This window comes from Chrysochloris asiatica, unplaced genomic scaffold, assembly GCF_000296735.1.
Source record: "Chrysochloris asiatica unplaced genomic scaffold, ChrAsi1.0 scaffold00087, whole genome shotgun sequence".
Classification (NCBI taxonomy): domain Eukaryota; kingdom Metazoa; phylum Chordata; class Mammalia; order Afrosoricida; family Chrysochloridae; genus Chrysochloris; species Chrysochloris asiatica.
The window spans coordinates 6,449,901-6,476,041 of NW_006408605.1; the positions used below are offsets into that span (position 1 = coordinate 6,449,901).

A 26,141-nucleotide genomic window follows, 5' to 3' on the forward strand; every position below is an offset into this window, starting at 1 on the left:
TCACTTTGAGTGGGAACCGACTCTATGGTACTTAACAACAACAATGGAGTCCTAATGTGGCACTGTGGGTTAATGAACCAGACTGCAAAGCTGTCTGAACTGCAAGGTCAAGTGGTTCAAGCTCACCAGCTGCTCCTTGGAAATCCTATACAGGGTCGCTATGGGTCAGAATCAACTCGACAGCATTTAACAACAACAACGATTGATAATGTTGAACATCTTTTCATGTGTGTATTGGCTGCATATCTTCTTTGGAGAATGAGTCTGAGGATGCGGTAACACCAAGAAGTGTTTATTCTGTTGTGCAAAGGGTCGCTATGAGTCAGAATCAACTTGATAGCTCCTAATAACTACCACAATATTCCACTGCATGGATACTACACATTGTGTTTATCCATTCATCAGTTAAGGGACATTTGAGTTGTTTCTACTTTTAGCTTCCACACAGTGCCCTTATCAGATATAAATGTACACATAAATATTTTCTCCTATTCTGTGTCTTATCATTTCACTTTCTTACTTTGAATGGAGTCCAATTTATTTTTCTTTGGTCACTTGCGCTGTTGGTGTCTAATCTAAGAAACTGCCTAATCTAAGACCATGACAATTTGCCCCTGTATATTTTCTAATCCACTAGTAGTCTGTCAATTTGTAGTACTGTGGTGGTTTGCATGGTGTGGCAACACTGAAAGCTATGTCACCAGTATTTTAAATATAAGCAGGGTCAGATTTCAGCAGAGCTTCCAGACAAAGACAGACTAGGAAGGAAAGGTAGATAACTTCTGAATGTTTAGCCCCTGAAAACATAAATATAAGCAGAACAGAAGATGAAAACATTATTAATACCATAAAAAATTGTCAGATACAGTGCCAGAAGATGGGCCCCTAAGGTCGGAAGGCACTCAAAAAATGCAACTGGGGAATATAGCTGCCTCCTCAAAGTAGAGTTGACTGTGATGACACAAATGGAGTAAAGTCCTAGGGACCTTCATTTCCTGATGGGGCAACACAACTCAAAATGAAGAGGAATAGCTTTAAACATCCATTAATAATCGAACGTGGAATATACCAAGTATGAGAGATGAAGTCTGGCCATCCTGGCTTGCAAGGAGTACTCTGGCTGTACTTCTTCCAACACAGATGTTTGTTCTTCTGGCAGTCCATGGTACTTTCAATATTCTTCTCCAACACCATAACTCAAATGCATCAGTTCTTCTCCAGTCTTTCTTATTTATTGTCTAAGTTTCACATGCATATGAGTTTGTTGGAAATAGTGTATTTGGGGTCAGGCTCCCCTTAGTCCTAAAACTGTTATCTTTGCTCTTGAACTCTTTAAAGAGATCTTGTGCAGCAGATTTACCAAATGAAACATGTAGCTGGTTACATGAGTGTTGACAGTGGATCAAAGCAAAATGAAATTGTTTACACCTTCAGTCTTTTGTCCATTTATCATGTTTATTTATTGGTCCAGTTGTGAAGAGTTTTGCTTTCTTTTACACTGAGGTACAACCATATTTAAGAGGGTTTTATCTTTGCCAGTAATATTATAAGTACTTAAGAGTAGATGGTCAGTTCTAGTCTGACTCACATGAAGTGGCCATAAAAAAAAAAAAAGAAAAGTGATTCTTCTTCAGACAAGCCTCCAGCTGACTACTTGATTGAAAATCCTTGTCAGAAAAACCCTGAACAGAGGGCCTAGGTAATCCATACTCAGACTCCTGACTCAGAAGAGCTGAGAGATAATAAATGTGTACTGTTGTTTAAAAAAAAAAAAGAGTAGGTGGTCATATTTAGGAGTACACAGAAATGCTTAAAGAAACAGTTTCCAAAGACAAACTTGGGGAATTCTAAAATGGTTTTCATAAAGAATTTCAAAGACTATTTAATACTGCTAGAGAATTACGAAAATGCCAGTGGCACACAAAGATAACTTGCAACCATAGGATAATATTTGTATTAAATCAAGTGTTCTTTATGAGAATAATATATGGTATACAAGATTCCTTTTAAAGAAAATTGCGTGTATCTACATAAAGTAGTGTGGACACTGCCATAAGTCCTAGGAGCTATATGAAGCTTTTAAAAAGCAAATTAAAAGGTATTAATTTCTGTTATTGTGCAATTAAATGAACATCTTCACGATGGTCATCATAAAACTGACAGAGTTTTAAAAACAAAAGTTTTTAAATAATTTAGTCCAATATGTGAGGTTTTTAAATTGTGCTTCTGATACATACAAACTAGGTGACCTTGGACACATCACCACCTATTTGAACCTCAGTACCAGGATCTGTGAAATGAGGCTACCATCTTCTACCTGTTGAAACCTAATTTGGTAGGATTTAATGACAAAATCATACATACAACTGTTTATAATGGTGCCTGAGAGATAGCTGTTGTTGTTATTAAGTGCCATCAATTTGGTTCCGACTCATAGCGATGCTGTATAGGGTTCTAAGGAGTGACTGGTGGATCTGAACTGTCAACTGTGCAGCTAGTAATCTAGTGCTTATCCTACAGTGCCACACCAGGACTCCTGGAGGAATGGCATTTATTAGTTTCCGATTCTTTTAATATCAGTAACTTTACAAATTTTTCTACCTTAGTTATGTATTTATCCAACATGCCACTACAAATTTTTTTTTCCTTTTAAAAAGAGTACTTTTTAGCAAAATGAACTAAATACCTGCTTGTTTACTTACAAGGATAGGAGTGATGCTAGCTCTTGTCAGCATCTGCTTCACAAGTCTGTATCGATCATAGAGAGGTTTAACAATGTGCCTTTCTTCCCTAGTCACCTGAAGTGAAAAAAAAAAAAAGGCAATCAATCAGGCACTAGAAATCTAAAATTAAAATGTCCATTAAACACTGTAACTTTCCTCCCAATTTCTAAAAATTTATTTCAAATAAACAGGCAATCTTTCAAGAGTAGTTATGAATGTTCTATAAAATAACTCTGAAAAATACCACAGAGAAATTATTATATATGTATTTTTTATGATAGCAACTCAAATCATTACCGGCCTTCCATGTTGACTTTCATAGTATAGAAGACTTTTCTGGAGAGAAGCTTTCTCTTCTACCAGATGGTCTTTTGTCATTTTCTAGAATTAAAACACAGAAACAAAACTCTAATTAACACTGTACTATCCTCCTCACTCCCACAATGTAAATAATTGGGTTGAAAGTACAGCCCCCTCCTAAGCCTAGGAAAGGTTATTAAGAATGCATCCTCTGCTTATGAATTTGCAAACAGTATTTTCCAGTCAGTATCTTAATAGAATCTCTACTTCGAATACATAAAAACCAACCCCCTCCAGTGGCTAGATCTATATATTTTACCATAACAAATCATGAATACTGGCTTTGTGACTTTGGGCAAGTTAACTTAACTTTTTTGTGTTAAGTATCTTAATCTTTAAAATGGACATACTGCCTCATAGGGTTCTAATGAGGACTAAACAAATTCATAAATGGAAATTGTCTAAAACTACTTCTTGCTTTTGTTAAGTGCTATCAAGTTGGTTCCAACTCATAGTGAGCCTGTAATGAGTGGGTATGAACAGCCAACCTTGTGGTTAGCTGTCCAATTCCTATCTCACAACTCTAAAAACTGTGCTTAACACACAATAATCACACATAAATGCTTGCTATTTTATCTAATGTTGTACATAGTCTTTTGTTAGCACCAAGACTAACGGATATACACATAAACATAAAATATACATGCATACACACCACAGATTATATAATACCATATTTCTCCTAAAGTAATAAGAAAATCTGGTAATAGTACAGTGGAAAGATCCTGAAAAAAACCCCAACAATGTTCATTTGTGGCCTTGGAATTCTACTCTATAACTTCAGTTTTCCTTCATCAGTGTTGGTACTTTTTTCATAGTATTATTTTCACGTATTTTGTATTCTAAATGGTAGAGCATGGAGGACTTCCCAAACTTTTTATAGAACCTCCCCACTTTGTTCCAGAGGATCACGCAGTAGCATCCCAATGAACCAATATATTCCACAGAATATAAAATCAACTCTCTACTTAGTTCCAAGACTTTGAGTTAATGCCACTCTGTCTCTCACCAGAAATTATGGGGAAAAGATTCACTGGCTAGTTATTTTTCTATAGCAAATATCACTTCATATTATATGCATTCAATAGAGGATGACTGGGTATAGTTTCTGTAAAAACATCGAGATTTCAATAGCTTCAAGCTCAAAACCTAACACTTTCACTAAGGAATTTGAGTAAAGCTAATCTACTATCAAGGCCCTCGTGTGGGGATATAGGAAAAGCAATGGACTGCTAACTGCAAGAAAACCCTATACAGGGTCAATATGAGTCAGAGAACCAACTTGACTGCACTTAAAAACAACAACAACAATCCAATCAAAATTATTCATAGAAGAAAGAGAACTGTGTGGCAGGAAAAGAAATTGTTTTAACATAAAAACAAAAAAAAGTTAAGGACAGTAGCTGAAAATTATTGATTTAACGCTTCTGAAGAGCTGGTGCTGTGAGTTAATGTGCTGGACTGCAAGGTCGGTTTGAACTGGAAGGTTGGAGGTTCAAGCGCATCAGTCGCTCCTTGGAATCCCTATATAGGGTCACTATGGGTTGGAACCAACTCAACAACAACAAGGCAATGAAAGGCTCCGAAATTCAGATCAGTAGTGAGGTTATGTTGTCATGATCAAAATGTACATAAGGATGCATCACTATCTGGACTAAAATTCACCTGTAACTAACAACCTCTCTGCTTTCCCAGCAAATTCCTTCTAATAAATTATTTAAATTGCCAAGTGCTTTGACCACAACTACAGTAGACATATGCTTTGCTGAATAATATAGGCAAGTAGCAGCAATGTTTAACAAATTGCTCTGGGCAAATATCATAGCTCAAGATTACTTTGATATCTTCTGGAAGACACCTCTCAACACGTTTTTCTTTCAATCTTTTCAGAATAAGTTCAAGCGTTGCTTCTTTAGATGGCTTCTTCTCTTTCTGAATGACCCTGGATTCATCTTCATTTTCTTCATCTTCATGGTCTAGAGAAGAGCCAAAGCTTTTTGGAAGAGTATTACTACGTGGGCGTGTCTGAGGTACAAATTCTCCATCAGAACTTTTGTGTTTTGCATCTGCATTTTTAGAATCAAGAAAATGATCAATAGCTGTGATTTTAGCTAACATGTGATGTTAAGAGTAAACAAAAAACTATAGCAACAGCACACAGTCTTAGACATTTCAAATTCACAAGGGATATTTCGATAGATTGGGAGCTACAAGGGGGCTTCAAAAAGTTCATAGAAAAATTTCATTATCTTTTAATGCCATTTTTCAAGGTTTTTGAAGCTCCTGTGTACTATTCATTCTTTCAACCAATATTCACAGAAAGCCTACTATAATCACAGTAAGATCTTCTACTGAGCATTTTAGATACAGTAATAAATAAAAGTCATAGTACCTGTTTCTCATGAAGTATATATTCAGGAATGAAAAACAATAACCAAGTAATCAGATTTAAAAAACAAAGTATTTTCAAACCATACTAAGTGCTATAAAGACAAAACAGGACGGTGTCACAGTCCTCAAAGATGTTTGCTTTGTGGAGAACAACTATAATGGATGAGATTGAGAGAGAAGGCTTTCTGTGATGGTGACATCGATTTGCGTATGAAATGACAAGGAGAACCTAACCTAGCATAGAAGATTTTGGTAAAGAACATTTCTCCTCCTCACTCAAGGCTCTAAGAACTGGCATGTTTAAGGAACAGAAAGAGAAGAAATTGATATAAAATGTGCTAATGCCAAAGTTTACAAAGCCTTTTAAGGCCGTAATACAGAGTTCAAATTTTAAATGGCAAGGAAAACCCAATGATGATCAGTATGCTTTTTCAAAAGATAAATTTGGCTGATATGCAGATAATAAGACAGTTATAGTAGAAGAAATTAAGAGGATAACACTAGTTAATTTCATGACCACCTATAATAACATTCTCAGTTCAGTCATTTAAACTAATGGTTGTAACCTGACATAAAATAAGGACATGCTTAACACAACTGTGGAGGAAAATAAACTACTATCCTAAAGAACAGCTGAAGAGAACTTATTTTAACCACACAAATGTAAACTCCATGACAACTCTAGGAATTATTTGGCTTCTTTACTGTTCCATCCCCAGAGTCTACAAAGTACACAGAACCCATGAGATTCAACAATTCTGTTGAATAAATAGATTTAAATGTGGTGCTCCAGATTATAATGAACCCGTACCTGGCACAGATAATTTCTCAACTATTAAAAATAACTAAAAAGCATACTCACTGAACACCACAAAGTATGTGCATCTTAACAACTCTATATACTAAGCTGACACATAGAAATACAAGTATGAGCTATTGATTCACGACCTAACAGTTAGTCTTTTAGAATAAACACTTAACTTACCAAAAACTTAAACTGCTTAACATTAAACATATATTCCAGATAAATTTTAAGAAATCAATTAATCTACAAATGTATAATACAAGGTTCTTTTCAAAAGAACACAACTAGTAAAGACATTTGAAGAATATAGTAGTAAATTTCCCATCTCTTACAATGCAACTTTTATCCTAACTAAGAGCAAAAAGAAAACTCTTATTCTCCCCCAAACAACGCCAAAGATTAACTATAATTTTCATAGACCTTTATCATCTGGAACATTTAAAAAATGCTAATAGAACTTTTAAATGGAACATTTTATACCTTTAATTTGTTTCCGCAGTTTGGTAAGCTCAGTCATCCATTTTAATACCTTTGGATTGGCTGCAATATCACTGTAGGAGGGCTGAAAATTTAAGGAAAGGAATCACTGATACCTGTGTGTAGTAAGTAATGCCTATGTTAATTTATGTCTATGTAGTATTTTATAATTCCCACATAATATCTTTTATTCAATCCTCATTTCATTTTATCGTAACCAAGAAAGTAGGAATAAGAAATAAAGTTCTCCTAAGGCAGGGTTGTATGTAACTGGCAAAATCAGATTTGAATATAGGACTCTTTCCACTTCACCTGTCCTTAATCAGACCAGATCTTTTATTTCTCTGGTCATCTAAAATTCCTTATCTCTTTCAGGAAAGAACTAGACTAATTTTCTTCAAAAACCCTCCTCCCAGTTCTAATATTATACATAGCTCATGCTTGGCAATACTATGAACTTACCTTGCTATTTTTTTCCCTTTCAAACTGTTCCTCAAACAGTCTAATTTTTTTCTGAAGTTTCTTGACCAACTGATATGGTGTCCTGTCTTCTCGTTTTTCATCTTTTGAACTAAAGGATGATCTTCGAATCCTAAATTAAAATGAGAAGCCCAAACTGTTAAATCAGAGTTCAAGTATCAACATCATATCTCTCAGGCCCTGATGTAAGCTGACGCTGTTGCCAAGAATTGACCTTCAAAGTGAAATTAAGTCTCTTACATTAGGAAACCACTGGTAAGAAGAGACTTATACTTCAGTGCTATGTGATCACAAAATTAACTAATATAAGTAGTCATGTTTAAAACAGTAAAAACATTCAAAAGTTGTTTAGGCAAAGTCAGAACAGAGCCCTTAAAGCTCAGAGCTGTTTTGAAAGAACAAGTGAATACATACATTGTGAGAAATGTCTACTAGAAAGCTAGCTATAAAAAAACTACACCTCATTGAAACGAGAATTTAATAGAGAGGAGCCAAAAAGTATCACATAAATGTGCTTCAAGAAATAGGAGTTAAATCTAGGTCAACTGGCATAACATACTCCACAAAAACAATGCTCTACATCCTACTTAAGTAAGTGGCAACTGGGGTCTTAAAAGCATGTGAGTGGCCATCTAAGGTACAACTACTGGTCCTCCCTTCTGTCCAGAGGAGAGAAGAGTGAAGAAAACTGAAGATTTTGGGGGGAAAAAATTAGACCAATGGACTAATGAAACACAAGAACATCAGTCTCCAAGGCTTTGAGACTAGAGGATATATGTGATGCCTGGCTATCACTACACCAAATGCTCTAAAAGGGGCAGTCCAGAATAGAGTGGGAGAAAAATGCAGAACAAAACTCAAAATAATAAAAAAGACTAAGCGTACTGATCAGACAGAGGCTGCTAGAACCCAAAGACTAGGACCCTTAGTCACCTTTCATGTCTGGAACCAAACTCACTCCCGCAGCTCAATTTTGAGCCAAACAAAATAATTTTATAAGGGGAACACTAGAGAGGTATGCATATCTAAGAACAACAATCCATCAGTTGAGATCAAAAGGGCAGCATTCAAATCAAGACAACATTCAAAAAGGTGAGGAAAGCAGACACAGGGCACACAGGGAGAAGTGAAATAAGTGATGTTACATTGTGAGGATTGCAATCAATGACATGAAATAAACTGTGTGTGAAGTATTGAATGGAAAACTGATCTGCTCTGTGAGCCTTCACTGAATTAACAATAAAAAGGTTTAAATAAAGAGAAACAGGGGTGAAAGTGTGAACTATATAGGTCTGGTAAGATTATCTCTCTCAGAAGATTTGAGTTCTTAACAGGAATTGATGTTCATAAGTATCTAAAAATCATAAGTACCTAGCAAAAGAAAGTGCTTTAGATGAGGAATCCAACGTTTCTGGATCATGTAGGAAACGCTGGCTTTGCCCAAAATCTAAACTACGATGTGATAACACTGGAGGACAGTCTTCTTCCAAGGGATGATGATTCATTCTTCCAGCTTGTGGAGAGAGCTGAGCTTCTCCAAACTCACTATCCTCTTGCCAAGACTTAAAAGCAGGAAATGGATCTGCAAAACAAATACAAAAATAGTACAGTGGGTCTCTTGATTCCACAAGGAAAATAAAGTCACAGAATATGAGCTATATGTTCTTTAAATCATATTATGAAGTGGTTCATATAATATTTGTATTTTTAAAAAAACACATATAATACAAAGGCTCTATTATAGGATTTTTATAATGTCTACTTTAATTTAAAATGATCTGAGCTTTATATTTTAGCCCTGATTTCTACTTTCACATAAGGAATTACACCCTGTATTTCTGAACTGAGAGGTAAAGCAAGAAAAGACACTGTCAAGCTCCTTAGAATTATATAAGTTATTTTTCAAACAGGAAAAAAATCTTCATTTAGAAACAGCAAACATTCAATAGTCCTTAGTTAAGAATTAAACTTACAGGTGAATAAATTGTCCCTTACTGTTTAGGGCTATATTAAGAAGAAATGATGTAGAAACTTGCCTGCGTTCAAATGGCTACACAACTCTTTCATTCCAGAATAATTCTAACATCTCCAAATGAGAAGTTACCTCACCTGACAGCACATGGCCTCTAACATTTAACTGTTAGAGATTATATGCTATTATAGGATTCCTATGTAATGTCTACGCAATTAAAAACCCAACACAGTATTATCACGACAAAATTTTTTAAGTCCTTCCTATGCACATTTATTTTATGAAAGTTATCCTATATGTTCACAAATGAAGTCAATCTGGCATTCTGAAGTCTTTGAACACATAAGGCTTCAATTACATACAGAACACACACACGTTATTAAATGCCATCGAGTCAGTTCCGACTGACTCATAGCAACCCTCTATAGGGATTTTGAGGCGCAGCTGGTGGGTTTGAACTACTTATCCTGTGGTTCGCAGTCCAGTGCTGATCCCACAGCGCCATACCAGGAATAAATATATATATACACACACACACAACATACACACACATATACATACAGAAAATCTACAACACATCCTAAATATAAAATTAAATTCAAGCATCGCTGGGGACAGAGGTCTTCCATCTACATGTTAGCTTTATATGTAAACTACAATTTCAATCTTCAAGCTATGGCTATTAATAATAGAAAAAAATGAATATTTTTTTATGCAAAGATAGCTTGACAGTGTCAAAATTCAAGAGTGATGCTTTCTTTTTATTCACAAAAAGATAAGGACTGTGGCTTTAGTAATTTAGATTAGCATTTATGCATAAGCAATTTAAAACATTAATTTTTTCTGGGTAAAAAAACACAATTTGGTTAGTTTTTGAAGCCCAGATCAATCTGATAACTAAAAACTAAAAATTGAATAAGAAGCGTGCAACCCCAGAATAAACCCAGCAATAAAGTGATTTTCGAAGCAACCCTTGTACCTGCTTCCCAGCAAATAATAACTGGTAACAAATATTTCAAGTACAATCTCCTGTTTTAAGAAAAGAGGGAAATAACAAAATATTTTCTCTGGGTATCATTTTTACCCAGAAGAGTGTTCCTAGGATATAGGGAGAGCAGGAGAAGGATTAATAAATAAGGCAGACAAAGTGAACCATAAAAAGGCAAAAATCAAAAGCAAAACACTAAACTATGGTGAACCATACTTACCCTCCCCATCTCTCTGCAGATGCATTGTTTTGAAATCAATGAGGGGAAAAGTGATAGGGCATGACGCTAATAAAATGGGAAAAAATGGCAAAAAATACTAAAGTGAACACACAGCACAGTCAGAACAAACCATACACATAACTAACACAAAGCCAAAGATACCAAAAACATTTCCCAGTTAAGCATTTCTTTATTCAAAGAAATTACTACTAACTAAACTTGTAAAACACACACAAACATACATTTCCATTTCAGCAAGCAAGGCAAAAAAATCAAAGTAGTGCTGTTTTATCAAAACACAAGCATAAAACTTAAGAAATGGAAACTCTTAACCCAATACTGTTTGAAGATTTTCAGTACTATTGATTTGACTTAAGGCAGGAAAAAAAAAAAATCTCACGTAATTTGGTCTTTAAAAGATCCTACTTTATGTTATTCCAGAATAAACACGGAAATATCAGAAGATATCGGTGTTCATTTTCATTCCAGAGTAAACACAAAAAAACCAGAAGTGATGTACACTTCCATTAAAAACTAACACCTTTTGAATAGCTGCCACCAATTCATGTTGGTGGTAGTTGTAAACTGTTTGCTAACAGAATTCTGCTGACTATCCTTTGAGCAATAAAAAAACAGACACCTAGAAATAGTGAGGTAGCCTTCTATTTTAAATCACCCAATTCTTCACTAAGAGTGTCCTCAAACAGGTATCCTGACTCTAAAGTAATTTGGTCTCTTAAGGATGACTTTTCTACTATTTAGAATACCTTAACTTCTGGGCTGTGGAAAAATTATTCTTTGTATTGGTGGCAAAATTGGAAATAGTTGTCTGCTAACAGCTGGTCTTCTGAGCACATGCAGGGCTCATGGCTGGAAAGTTCACTTAGCTGTCTACTATCTTTGGCTGTCTGAGACTTACTGACCCCAATTCCTGGAAGAGTCAGCAAGAAGCCTACATGGACTTGTCACTGTTATTGAACCAGGTGGATAACAGGGAGGCCCAGGCACTACTACATACAAATCAGTGATCCGTAGTCTACTATGTTATCTTCTTTCCCTATTACAAGATATAGGGAGTGGATTTAAAAGGATATGAAAGAAAACTCAGTGTCAGTTCCTTTTGTGTGTGTGCTGGGAGTTGGGGGTAGGGGGGCTCCAAAAAGTAAAGCTACACAGAAAATGTCCAGTTGCCCTCAGAAAAAGGAAAATAATTGTTCTTCTATGCTAAAAACTTAAGATCAGGACATCCATATCAAAGTTTTAAAGGGTTAGTATCTGCATCCTCTAATGGAAGAAATATATAAGGGCTTTATCAGAATCCCAGCCTCATCAGTCAGAGATTATTTTTCTACTAAAGCTCTAGGGATGAGTTGTTGACCACTGATCCTTTTCAGTGGCAAGACATAAATAACTAAAACGGATATCTGATTTTCACTATCATCAACACACTAACACATCCCCTAAATCTGGGGAACATCTTCATGAATTCCAAACATCCTGAATAACCCAGAACAAAGTAAAGACAACTCCCAGATTTACTCTGAATTAACACACATAATGGCTATGTCAAACACCAAGACCAAAGTAGGAGGAGAGGGAGTGGACAGTAATAAAGACAGGCACTGACAAAGACTTGGTTGGGGAGGGCTTTAAAAAATTGATTAGAATTTAAAAACAAAAAGAAGAAAAAACTTCAAATGGGCTCAGGTAAGTAATCTAAAGGTGGTGGTAAAACAGCCCCATAACATTTCAATTTCTCATTACTGACATCATATGGTATCAGATAAGTAGCAAAAGAAAAGACAACCCAGGAATCTTCACCCAAGTGAGTAAATATGGTGCCTCTGTGCTTAAGATTCCTACAAGTGTCTTTTACTCAGGAAAGCAAATGATTCAACATTTTATTTGAAAGTTTATAAATATACAGCAAAGTTTAAGGAATTTTACAGTAAGCATCCATATGTCAATCACCAGATTCTGTATTAATGTTTTGCTACACTTGTCTTATAACATTTTTCCATTCCATTGACTACCTTTATCTTTTTCATGGATCTCAAAGTAAACTTCAGATTATCAGTACACTTGCCCCTAAACACTGCAGCATACAAATCATTCACTGGAGTTCAGTATTTGCATAGGTTGGGGTTTTTTTGCTGTTGTCCTTTTTATGGAAAAAAAAAACAAACAGACAACGGAATTCAACACTTAGTGTACATTCACTGAGTTTTGACATATGTTGCTTGCTTTTGAAATTTAAATTTCTTCTCTCCTTTGTGTAAATAGTTACCACCCTTTATTTTCATATCCTAATACAGGAGCTCTGGTGGCACTGTAAGATAAGCACTGGGCTAATCACAAGGTCAGCATTTCAAACCCACCAACCACTCTACAAGAAAAAGATGAGGCTTTCTACTCCTGTAAAGATTTATAGTCTCAGAAACCCTATGTAAGGTCGTAATCAACTCAATGGCAATGAATCTGGTTTGAGTTTGAAATACAAGGATACAAGAACAAGGTACAATATTTGCTTAGAAATATTCTTGAAGATCATTAGCATAAAAGAGAAGAGTATCAGTACCCAGTGATCGTCAAGCATTCAGTTTAAAATGGTGAGGGGTCCAAAGTCCTAACAAAGACCAGGCGAGATCTACCATGTGGTTTCACAATTAACCAAAGCCTATCCTAGTGTGATTGTATATTTTGATCAGTTCTAACATCGATATTCAAATCCACTCATCAAATAGGAACCTCTAGTTCATACAAGATAGCTGCCCCATAATCTCATTAATATATTTGAATATGCTTACTCATTTATCAACTATCTCGTTATCTGATATTTTGCATTTATGACCACAGTTTTTAAAAAAATCTACTAGATAACAATTTTGCGTGTTAACAACATATGTCTGGCAGTAATGACCACCAAGGTGCTAGCCAAGAGTAATACTGCTGTGTGGTTAATATTAAGTGTCAATTTGGCTGGGTCATGATTCTCACTGGTTTGGCTTTTATATAATGATGTAGTGATCCTCCATTTGTCATCCGATGTGGTTTCCCACCATTTATGCATAATGTCAATTTCCTCATAAATACCTAGTCTTTGGAGTTCTGGTGTGGTGCTGTGGAATAATTCGCTGGACTCCAAGATTGGTTTGAACCACAAGGTCGGTGGTTCAAACTCACCAGCCACTCCTCAGAAACCCTATACAGGCAGGATCACTAGGAGTCGGAACTCACTAGACAACATTTAACAACAACAACAACAACAACCTAGTCTTTGGAATCTAACCATGTCAATAAGTGAGGAGTGGGTATAATAGCAAGCACTTTCATCTTAATAGTAAAGGAAAAACAGAAGATCAAAATGAGTACGGCTGTCGAGAAAGGGCCAGTTATTTCATGCTTTGGATAACTTCAGTTGTAAGTAGCTTATCAGGAAATATAATGTGTGTGGGTGAAATTACCTTCCCATTTATCACCATCAGAAACATTCTTCAGATCTAAATGTGGAATCTGGACACATGCTGCTTCCCCTTGAACATCAACACTTTGAGCTCCTGGCACTTCAGATTCAGTGTTGGCATTCAAATCACATATCTTGCTATTAGACTCCTGTATTTTACAATAAAGAATACATTTCACAACCACAAAGCTTTTCATACCCAGGTTAAATGACAACTAACACATATAATATGCGAGTCTTTACTACATCACTAAGCTTACTGTGCCTGTACAGCCAAATGCCCCACTGTTACCATCTAAACTAGTTTCAAATATAAATGTGCATTTATGTAGTATATTTTACTAGAGTAAAAACAAATTTTAGATTCCAAATCAAGAAAAGTGTTTTCATAACCAAGTATCTTAAAACTGAAAACTGAGGTTGCAACTTAACTGGTAAAACATTTGGTAAAAGTTGTTGTTTGTTGTTTTGTGCCGTGGAGTCGGTTCCGACTCATAACCCTGTACAGGGTTTCTGAGGCTCCAAATCTTTATGGGAGCAGAAAGCCTCATCTTTCTCCCGTGGAGCCGCTGGTAATTTTGAACTGCTGACCCTAAGGTTAACAGCCTGATTCGTAACCACTACACTACCAGAGGTCCTTCAGTAAAAGTAACTATACTTAAATCTCGCATGTCTATTAAACCCAAGTTAACAGCCACATATAACAACTTATATGTTGAGACGTAGTCAACTTTTTTAAGAAACACAAAATAAAGATAATTCTTACCAGAATGAAGTGTGACAATGTATCACTGTCAAATGACAAATATTCTTTCCTAAAAATATAAGCAATGCATTAGTATTTTAAGAATAAATTTGTTATTCTCACTGCATATTTCTTACCTAGATTCCTCTCTTCCCAAATAGTCAGCATTTACAATGTGAGAGGAGGAAATGACAATTGGACGTATGCCCATTCTTTGGAGCCCTATATCTGAAAATCACTCAATACTGCAAAGATCCACAGAATCACTTCAAGTTTAGAAAAATTAAGTAATGTCTGCCCCTACACCACCCAAAAAACAAAAAAATTTTTAAAGGAAAAACAAAATTTACAATAAATAGAAACGAAAAAAAATGAATGTATAATGGGAAATATTTTATAAAAATAAATGTTGTTTTTAACCAAATAGTTTTAGTATCCCCCACTCTAAGACATTCTTTATCTTTCTGTGTTCTATCACAATTAAACAAGGATAGTTCTAAACCTCTCCTTCCTCCAAACAGTAATATGCAATAGGAAATTTTTTTTTAATTTCAATTTACCTTTTATTCTCCCACAAAAACTAACCTCTTCTGTCACAAATGGTCCCTACTTATTTTACCAGTCAACAGAGCATCTGGTAGATATTGAAGTAGTTATCAATATGCCTACTGTGGATAATTTCATTTCCACAGATACTGTGGTAATTTACAATTAGGTGCAGTTTCTACCTGATCTTAACTGAGTAGGAACTCAGAAAATAGACCCTCATCTAAATTTGCTAAGTTACCATCTCATATATAACTAATTGTGCCTAAGAAATTAATTAAATTCCCTAACAAGCTCAAAGGCCTTCTTTTGCTTAGAGTGGGAGCAAAATGGTAGTATGAAAAATTCTACTCTAATAAAAGAAAAGACCTAGTCAATTCAATTTGAGAAACATGAGTATTAAGCATGCAGAATGTAATCCACCTAATCAGTGTATTCTTTGGATCCAAAAACAAATTTGCTAACCTATACACAAGTTGAAGAGGAAAGAGTTTTTCCAAAAAGATTGAGTCCTCACTAAATGGATCCTTATTGTTCTACCAAATCCAGATGTCATCATTCTGGGGATGCCTGTTAATGCTGTTAATCTTATATCTTCAGCCCATAGCTCCAATACTCCCTGGGCTGGAAGAAGATCATTCCTGCCTCCTGAAAGGAAGCACAAGGGACTGCTGTAAGCAGAAAATCTGTGGACCTTCAGAGTATGGGGAAGCTCCAGAGACATGGCTCCAAAGAATTTACTTACCCTCAGAGAACACGTTTCCTGCTAGCAATTAAGGAATATAATGACGTTAACACAAAGTTTATCCTTGATAACAAGTTATCATCAATTTAGTAATGCTGTTTGAGATTTCTGAATACTTAGAGCAGCTTAGCTTGTAACTTCACTACTTCATTGCTTTCAGAATATCAAATCATCTTTTCGAAGAAAGTTGTATTTCTTAACTGTCTTAAAGAATACAGAATGATACATAGGGTAACTGATCCAAATCCTACTCAGTGAATTTAACATATTCTAGAAAGTTTCTATTCAAAGGGCAGGAAAGTATCAAGAGTCTACATACAGTTCCCTAGTTGAAATACTCATTCATTGCCTTAGGTAACTGCTTTCTTATTACAACCAGCCACAGAGGTGCATATACTGGGATAAGAGCATATACTGAATTGTTGTTGTTGTTGTTGTTGTTGTTGTTATGTGCCGTTGAGTCGGTTCTGACCCATAGCAACATTGCATAGGGTTTCCAAGAAGCAGCTGGTGAGCTTGAACCACCAACCTTGCAGTTCAAACAGCTTTGCAGTCTGGCGCATTAACCCACAGCACCATACCAGGACTCCATATACTGAGTACTGGGTACATATACTGGGACACACCAAGGGTGGAGTTCAAAGGGAACTGGAAACACTGTACATATTTGTTTAACTAGATAAGTTTACTTATAATCTTTTAGTCATAGATAGTTCCAAGACCATGAATTAACTCATTGAAATGTGTATTGAGAATCAATAAATACCTAACTCTTCTACAAATCATTGAAAAGTTTGAGGTGTCTCCAAGAAGAGTGCCCTTTATCTCTGAAAGCTTCCAAGTTGTAAGTAGTGTTTATGTCAAAACCTGCATTCCTCTAAATATTTAATATTCTCTATGGAGTCCTGGTGTGGCGCTGTGGGTTAATGCGCCAGACTGCAAAGCCATTTGAACTACAAAGTCAGTGGTTCAAGCTCACCAGTCACTTCTTGGAAACTCTATATAGGGTCGCTATGGGTCAGAACTGACTCGACAGCACTTAACAACACAACATGCTTACCGGTAACAAAGATTCTGACTGTGGAGCTTTAAGAAAAGCCCTGGACTGCTAACCCCAAGGTCAGCAGTTCAAACCAACCAGCTGCTCCTTGGGAACCCTAGACAGAGTCACTATGAATTGGAACCGACTCCATGGCACTTTGCAATAACAACATTAACAAGAAGCTTGATTTTGAGATTAACGCATTGCAGGAAAAATTTCACTCCAAAACAGATAACTTTGAGAATCATTCCAATTTTCAAAATTATCTATTAATTAATAAAAAAAGAGAAAATGCTTACCTCTCAAGACAGCCATCTTCACCATCACCATGGTCACTGCACGGCTCTAAGAGTATACCTACAGACTGACAAAAAGAACACCACCATTGTATTAATGGAGCTTCCCAACAATGACATATGAGAAGAAGTTTCTAATCTGAAATAGTATTAGGTTACAGGTTAACCATGTTATTGTTAGATGACTTCAAGTCAATTCTTACTCAAAGTGACACTGTATAGGGTTTTCTGAGGCTTCTAAATCTTTGTGGAAGCAGAAAACCTCATCTTTCTCCCATGGAGCAGATGGCATGCCTGAACTGCAGACTTTGTGGTTTGCAGTCCAGTGATTATTGTACAGAGCCACTGAGCACCACCACAGGTCAGCCATAGCACCTGTTTAACCACCACTTAGTCTGTAGGAACAGAAATGTCTTTATATAAAAAGTAATTTATCTTCCCTTAAAATCTGAGTCAGAAATTCTATACTTAATAATCTCTTACCCTATTATGTAATAGATACTACTACTACCACATTCCTTCTCCTTCCTTGAATTATTGTCTCCAAAAATGCTGTCTAGTCTCACATGGCAACTGCTACTTCTTTTTTAATTCTCAGCAGGTTGGTTGCTCTCAACAGGTAATAGAAGAGTCAATTATACCTATTTTAAATATACCTTAAAAAATATTAAAACAGAAACTATCTTCCATATTGAAAGGAGAGTCCCTGTGAACCTTAGGAACATCTGATGCCACTTCCTCACTTTCATAACCCACTTTGACTCTGCCTACCAAATAAAAGCCTAACAAGTCTAATACAAATATCCTCCTGTACATTACTCCAAAATATCTATAAACTCCAGTATTTTTTTATCATCTCTGAAATCAACAAGAGGCTCAATGCTTGTTAAGATTCTTACATTTTTCTTAAGAAACTACTATTTGTCCAGTTTTGCTTAGTATCAAAAAGGGTCCACGATGCTGCGGCTGTATGTGAATCAAGACGGTTCCAACTCACAGTGACCCTGTATATGGTTTCCGAGGCTATAAATCTTTGCGGGAGCAGAAAGCCTCTCTTTCTTCCATGGAGCAGCTGATAAATTTGAACTGCTGAACTGCTGTTAGCATCCCAACACATAACCCACTATACTACTTTAAAAGAGTCCACAATTACTAGAAAAAGCTATTAAAGTACATCTCTCTTTTCCAACTACGTATTTGTGAAGCTTATTTTTCTCCACAGACTTCAGACAAAACAACTTACAGCAACAGACTGAATACAGAAGCTGGCTTTATTAAGTCAGACTGACTAACAATATTTATAAAACGATATAACAATGCTACTTCTGTAACTGAAAATATTTTTTATTTGGAAGATTGCTTCTTATTTATAAATGTATCAGTTTTAATTTATAATATGGTAAATATGGATAGATATAACCAACATAAACAAAAATTATGTGTGATCCTCAATAAAGACTATGAAGAGGTACTAAGACTCAAACTCTTAAGAACCACTGATCTAGAAATCAAGACAACAGCAAACTGAGATTGTGACCCTTAGACATCCTTGAACCCACCCCCAAGGAATCAACTTTCAGCCTAACAAAGGACAATCCTATAACATGAATAACACCAAGGAAGATCGTATTCCTCAGTACAGTCATTCATTTGAGACCAAAAACAAAACTCAGAAGGCACGAAGGGCCAAGAAAAAAAGATGAATAGAAATAGGGAACCCATTATGAAAGTGAAGAGTGCTTGTTACATTGAAGGAATTGCAATAAATGTCATTGAAACAAAGCGTGTACAAATTGTTGGGTGGAAAACTAGCATATTTTGTAAACTTTCACCCAAACTACAATAAAAAAATAAAATAAAACCAGTAATCTTCATCCTTTACAACAAAACTGCACATTCTTAAGTATGAAACAAAGGTATGGCTATGTAAGATAAACATTACCCAGACCCCAGTATTTACAATGTGACACTGTAGGAAAATTACTGGCCTCTAACCTCAAGGTCAGAAGTTCAAACCCAAGAGTAGCTCCTTTGAAACTTCAAACAACAATATTTAAAACGAACCCTGGGTTCTTATTCAAAGCACTAAATTGAAGTCCCAGCTCTACCTTCTTCATTACAAAAATGAAAATATTGTTGTTAAGTGCTATCCCCTTGAGTCAGTTTTGGCTCACAGCAACCCTGTCTAGGAATTCTGTGGAGAGTTGGTGGGTTTGAACCACTGACCTTGTGGTTAACAGTCTAGTGCTTATCCTATAGTCACTTAATTGCCCACCTTACAATTATTATGAGTGAATCAAAATAATTTGTTTACAAGGAAAACTATAATATAGTATTATAAAAGCATATTATTATATCAATAGCTCTTATTTATTCTCTAATTCTTTTTATTGTAAAATAACTGAAACAAGGGTTTTTATTAACAGCCACACACCCTTCAGTTAAGAGTCCTGGTGAAGTGCTCTAGGTAGGATAGGCACTGGACTGCTAACTGCAAGGCTGACAGTTCAAATTTCTTCGGAAATCTTACACAGGGTCATCATGAGTTGGAACCAACTCAATGGAACTTAATACCACCACCCTCCAGTCAGAGTTGTTCGGTGCTGTCAAGTCAGTTCCAACTCATAGCAAATCTGTATGGGGTTTCTGAGGAGCAGATGGTGGGCTTGAACTGCCGACCTTGAGGGTTAGAAGTCCAATGCTTATACTACAGTGCAACACCAGGATTCTATCAAAGTTAAGACAACACATAGTTCTTAAGTTTGGTTTTCTAGTAGCAAAAAGTTAAAGTAGTACACAAAAAGGCAACTGGAGGAACTAGAAAAGAAGTATCCAGTGACAAAAAAGCTGACAGCCCAGCAGGGAAGGAGACATAAAATTCAGAACTAAGAGCCAGATTTATGTTCTTTCTATATTACACCCCAGAACAAAGACAAATAAAAGAATCACAAGAATGTGGTTACAATATGGTCAAGGACTTCTGGTAAGATGGCAGGCTACGCAGACATACTATACAGACCCTCTATAACAAGGATACGAGAGACAAAATAAAACAGACACAGAATGAAAATTCTGTCACCCTGAATTTCAGAAGACAAGTTAGAGAGGTGGATGGAGTGACTGCTGGGAGAAGCAGCCGAGGAGGGATGCGAGAGAGGGAGACTAACTGGTGAATGGGTAGTCAGAAGCAGCTTCACCATCTTGAGCAACTTTAGTGGCAGGAGGAGGCCTGGCAGAGCAGATTCACAGGGGGGCAAGGAAAGGTGTAATTTCTTCTTTTTTCCTCAAGCTCCCCTGGTGACCAGAGGTGTGGTCAGCTCCTATCTTCAACTACTCCCAGCAGAGACCCTACTCTTGAAGAGTTCAGACCCAGGTGGTTGGGGCCATGCCAGTATGAGTTTGAGGCCAGCTGAGCCACTTTGATGTGAGTTTTGGTACTTGGATTCAGGGGCTCGGTTCCAGACCTACAAAATCTGCAAAGTCACCCGACCAGCATTTAACCAGTCGCTCTATCCCCAGCTTCCCTCTGTCCTAATAAACACTAAAACTAGCTCCATCAAGGACCCCCACAAACTACTTCTGGACTGAGTGCCCTGAACACAGGTAACAGCAAAGCTAAAAGAACTCCATAAAATGTTAAAATAGTAACGACAATGTTCATGGACTGAGAATGCATTTAATGACACTGAACAATGTATTTAGAAATTACTGAATGGGAACATAAACAGTTGTCTAAACTTCTACTGAAAACACAGGTAAATTTATGTTGCTGTTGTTAGGTGCCATCAAGTCAGTTCTGACTCATAATGACTCTATGCATAACAGAAAGTGCCCAGTTCTGCATCATCCTCACAGTCATTGTTATGCTTGTGCCCACTGCTGCTGCCATTTTGCCAATCCATTCCCTAGGGGCCCTCCTCTTTTACGCTGACACTCCACTTATTACTAAGTAAAAAATAAAAAAAAAAAGTTTGTTTTTTTTTAATATGTAGATCAAAAATCATCACTAAAGATCCTTTAGATTAATCTCATACTGGCTAATGTTGTTATGCCACCAAAGAACAACTAATGTTGTTCTTAGGTGGGTGGCATCAAGTTGGTTCAGACTCATAGTGTAATTTCTTCTTTTTTCCTCAAGCTCCCCTGGTGACCAGAGGTGTAGTCAGCTCCTATCTTCAACTACTCCCAGCAGAGACCCGACTCTTGAAGAGTTCAGACACAGGTGGTTGGGGGCCTATGCACAATAAAACACTGTTGCGTCCTGTGACATAGTCACAATTATTATGCTTGAATCCATTGTTGCTGCCACGGTGCCAATCCATTTCATTGGGAGGTCTTCCTCTTTTTCACTGACCCCTTGCTCTACACCAAGTATGTTTCTCACCAGGGACTGTTCCCTCCTGACATGTCCAAAGTGTAAGAACCGAAGTCTTGCCATCCTTGCTTTTAAAAGAGCATTCTGATTATACTTCTTCCAAGACATATTTGTTTTTAATTCTGGTAGTCTGTGGTACTATCAACATTCTTCACCAACACCATAATTCAAATGCATCTATTCTCTTCCATTCTCCCTTATTCACTGTCCAACTTTCACATGCAAATGAAGCTACTGAAAATACCATGGCTTGGGTCAGGAGAACTTAGTCCTCAAAGTGACATCTTTGCTCTTGAACACTTTAAAGAGGTCTTTTTCAGTATATTTGCCTAATGTAATATATCTTTTGATTTCTTGACAGCTGCTTTCATGAACTGATTGTGGATCTAAGCACAATGAAGTCTTTGACAACTTCGATCTTCTCTCCATTTATATCATGATGAAAAGTAATCTAATCTCCTAATTTCAAATCAATTTCAGAAAAACGATCTTCAAGTTATTTTTGGTAAACTTTGACCTCCTTACAATATTTTAGCCCAGGGGGTCAATAAACTATGGTTTCCTAGTCAAATTCAGCTCGCTGCCAGTTTTGTATGACTAGTAAGCTAAGAATGATTTTTACATTTTCAAATGTTTGGGTGAAGGGAGTGAGTTGAAAATACTTTGAGACATGAAAAATAAAGGAAATTCAAATTTCAGTGTTCATAAATAAAGTTTAATTATTTAATTGGAAGACTATCAAGGTAACTTTTTTTTATTATGTTGTTGTGCTGTTGTTAAGTGCTGTCAGTCAGTTCCGAACCACAGTGAGCCTGTACAGGGTTTCTGAGGAATGACTGGTGAGCTTGAACCACTCACCTTGCACTTCAAATGGACTTTGTAGTTCAGCACATTAACCCACAGCACCAGGACTCAGGACTCCTTTTTTTTTTTTTTAATTATAGCAACAAAACATCTATCATCTCAACCTTTTTTTCACATGTATAATCTAGCCACACACTCCCTCCCATGTTGCACAACCATCACCACTATTCATTTCCACATCTTTTCTGTCCTTTCTTTTCCTTCTCCCAATGTTTTGTCCCAATGAGAAAATATGCATTGTTTCTCTTCCAGCATATGAAAAATAAGAAAGCAAAACAGTTTCTGTTTTTTCTTCTTCCTTTTTCCTTTGTTTTCTTTTTAACTGCCTTCCATGTCACCTAAGCCAGCAAGTGTCTACACTCTGGTGGTGTGTGCAACGAATTTCTGAGGCAGTAAATCTTTACTGAAGCAGAAAGTCTCATCTTTCTCCTGTGGAGTGGCTGGTAGATAAAAACTGCTGACCTTGTGGCTAGCAGTCCATCGCATAACCCATAGGCTACCAGGGTTCCTTCCCTGGGAATAATTCTCCCTTCCCTTCCACCCCTGGTAACTATCAGAGAATACTTATTATGGAATGAAAACCTTTCCTTGACTTTTTACGGTAGTAGTCTCACACAGTATCAAGGTACTATTTTACATGTTTTCTACAGCATGAATATTACAACAATAGAATTAAGTAGCTGTGACAAAGTTAAGCCTAAAATACTTACTTTATAGAAGTATTGACTTCTACTCTCTCTAGCTTTATACATCCATGGACTCTAGTTACTTTCTATCAAAGCCACATGAATCATGTCATGTTACACTACAAATGAAACTCATTAATCCTGTCCCAACTCTTATCCCCTCTTCTGGCAATTTCATCACCTTGTTCATTCTATTTAACAGCTTAAAGACCTGTTAAGTTCTAACATTTCAAGTTTCTAAAACGCAGAACACATATTCTACAACCTAGGGTAACTACCTCAAAGTTATTTTATCAAAGTTCTTACCAATTCAGAATAAGCTGATAATCATTTTCTATCATTCAGGCAAACAATGCTCTAAAAAATGGCACATATTTAATTTTGCTATTTGGCTTACTATAAACTCATGTCTTCAAACTTTAGCTAGACCTCCACTAGTACTCTAGTATCTGCTGACTGACTTCTACTTGGATTTAGGGTGTGCCTGAATTCTTTCCATGAAGGCTTTTATAGATCTTTGCCAATTTTTTTCAGTAACAAACCCTATTTCTATCTCATCCTCTGCAGCTGACAGAGGTGTTCCATTTTAAAATGGCTCAAACTTCTCCCATTTCAAAAATATGCTCAAGCTCCCCTTCAATTGAGGATTAATAGTAGCACTAGGAACTCCAAGGGAAAATGACGCTTTCTGCTCCTGTAAAGACTAACAGCATCAGAAACCATATAGTATCTCTATGAGCCGGTAATGATTTGATGGCAGTCAATGCGTACAAGGTCAGCAGTTCAAACCCACCAGCTGCTCCCTAAAAACCCTTTACAGGGTTGCTATGAATCAGACTCGACTTGACAACCCTTAACAACAACAACAATTTAGGAATGAACACTCAACTTGTGCCCTCACTCATCTTCCCTCCACACCCATAACCCCACCCTAGGATCAGTGTTCTACTAATTATCCTGGTTTTTATTTTTATTTTTTTTACATTTTTCAATCTCTCCCCATCCAGCAATGGTGTCTCTATCAACAAGCTCAAATCTGCATCCTATGAGGGGAAAAAAACCTGCCACAACCAAGTTCCACTCAACTTTCTTTTCCTTTTATTTCAGTGTAAAGCTTGTCCAAAAAGTATTCTGTACTTAGTTGCTTCAATCTATTCATTTAATGATGTTGTTAATTAAGTGCTGTCCAGTAGTTGGTTTTAACTCATTGCGACAGTGTATAGGGTTTCCAATAATAGCTGGTAGGTTTGAACCACTGACTTTGCAGTTAGCAGTCCAGTGCTTATCCTATAACACAAAACAAGAACTCGATCGATCTAATACTCAACCTTGTATCCTTCCTTGGAACCTACTATCAAATTTCCTCTAAGTTTTATTAGTAATCACAACCACTAAATTCAATGATTTTTCTTAATTAAAATTAGACTTTTATGTTTAGATTATTTGATTATGAACATCTACAGGCATTTATACTATCAGAAACCTAAATACATAAAATTATGTGAAAAAAGGTAAAATAATCCTGTCATCCAGAAATGGCCATTGTAAAAAATATTGCTATTAGCAGCCCTGGTAGCATAGTGGTTAAAGCATTCAGTTGCCAGCCAAAAGGCTGGTGATTAGAAGTGATCATTCTATAGGAGAAACCCTCTGGAATCAATATGTCCCATAGGTTTTTTTGTTTTGTTTGTTTTTTACTGATTAACCCCTTTTATTCTTACACACGGGCACTTAGTATGATGCTGTAGGATCAGCACTGGACTGTGAACCACAAGCTTAGCAATTTAAAGCTAGCAGCTGCTCGTTGGATACATTATACAGGGTCACTATGAGTCAAAACTGACTCGAGAACATTTAACAACAATAACAACAACAGTCTCACGTATTTGTCCCAGCGCTGAACTGTTAAGAGTCCCATTTCACAGAAGCAGAAACCAGTGTACTATGTCGTGAGACCAGGGTGTAGTCATTCATTCTGAGTGATTCTAGAAACTCCTTATATATAAAATAAGATGAAAAAGTCTAATTCAGTTATTTTTTTACAGACTCAAAACAGACTGTGATAATAATAATTATTCCTTATAGAACAATGTACAGATGTAACGCCTGTCCCACAGTATTGTGAAGCAAATAGTCCTATAGGTTTGAACCACAAGGTCGAAGGTTCAAGCTCACTGGCCGCTCCTTGGAAACCCTATACAGGGTAGCTATGAGAACTGACTCAACAGCACTTAACAACAACAGGTTTGCCATGAGTGTGAATCAACTCAACAGCAGTAGGCTTAATTTTGATTGACTTATCTATTCAACCCCCTCACTCCAATGCACAAATTAGGACTGCACTAGTTCTACTATTCTATGCTTTTTCAATATGATTTTATACATGGATATTGTTGTAGTTGTTGTGTGCCATCGAGTCAGTTACGACCCATAGCGAACCTGAACAGGGTTTCCAAGGCTGTAAATCTTTACCGGAGCAGAAAGCCTCATCTTTTCTCCCACGGAGCAGCTGGTAGTTTCGAACTGCTGACCTTACGGTTCATAGCCCGATTCGTAACCACTACGTGACCAGAGCTCCTTATACATGAATATTAAGCCTACCTCAACAATACCCTATAAAACAAATATGCTATGACTTATTAGACTATTTCTCAGCTGTTGAGAATTTCGAATGCCTTTGAAATACCAACAATAATTCTAAAGCACAAATTTTATATATATCTCTGATTTGTGTGCATTTTCCTTAAGAAATAGTACTGGATTATGAAATTTCTAGGTAAAAGGCTTTAACTAAGATAGTTACTGTTAGTATGTTTCCCAGGAAGTTTATAGCAATTTATACTCCCAATATCTGCTTATGATGAGACTGCCCATCTCACCTTAACATAACCAACATTACCTATATTATTGCTGGATATTTTCTGTTTAAAAATCTGACAAAGGTCACTTCTGGTTTGCCAGGG

At 36.5% G+C, this 26,141-nt stretch overlaps 1 protein-coding gene across 3 annotated transcripts in view; it reads right to left on the reverse strand.

The window, feature by feature from the left end:
* The window catches only part of FAM13B (family with sequence similarity 13, member B), a 158,288-nt gene that overhangs the window by 12,430 nt on the left and 119,717 nt on the right, over positions 1-26,141 (reverse strand). Inside the window, exons 10-18 of one of the 3 annotated variants that reach the window (XM_006866108.1) lie at positions 17,257-17,321; positions 14,646-14,694; positions 13,881-14,028; positions 10,417-10,482; positions 8,608-8,818; positions 7,219-7,348; positions 6,760-6,841; positions 4,920-5,149; positions 2,703-2,798 (exon numbers count right to left, since the gene is read on the reverse strand). In XM_006866108.1, the coding sequence (XP_006866170.1) occupies positions 2,703-2,798; positions 4,920-5,149; positions 6,760-6,841; positions 7,219-7,348; positions 8,608-8,818; positions 10,417-10,482; positions 13,881-14,028; positions 14,646-14,694; positions 17,257-17,321 (1,077 nt within the window). Of the gene's footprint in view, positions 1-2,702; positions 2,799-3,020; positions 3,105-4,919; positions 5,150-6,759; positions 6,842-7,218; positions 7,349-8,607; positions 8,819-10,416; positions 10,483-13,880; positions 14,029-14,645; positions 14,695-17,256; positions 17,322-26,141 lie in introns of all 3 variants that reach the window. The other 2 variants (XM_006866106.1, XM_006866107.1) reach the window with 2 other exon arrangements.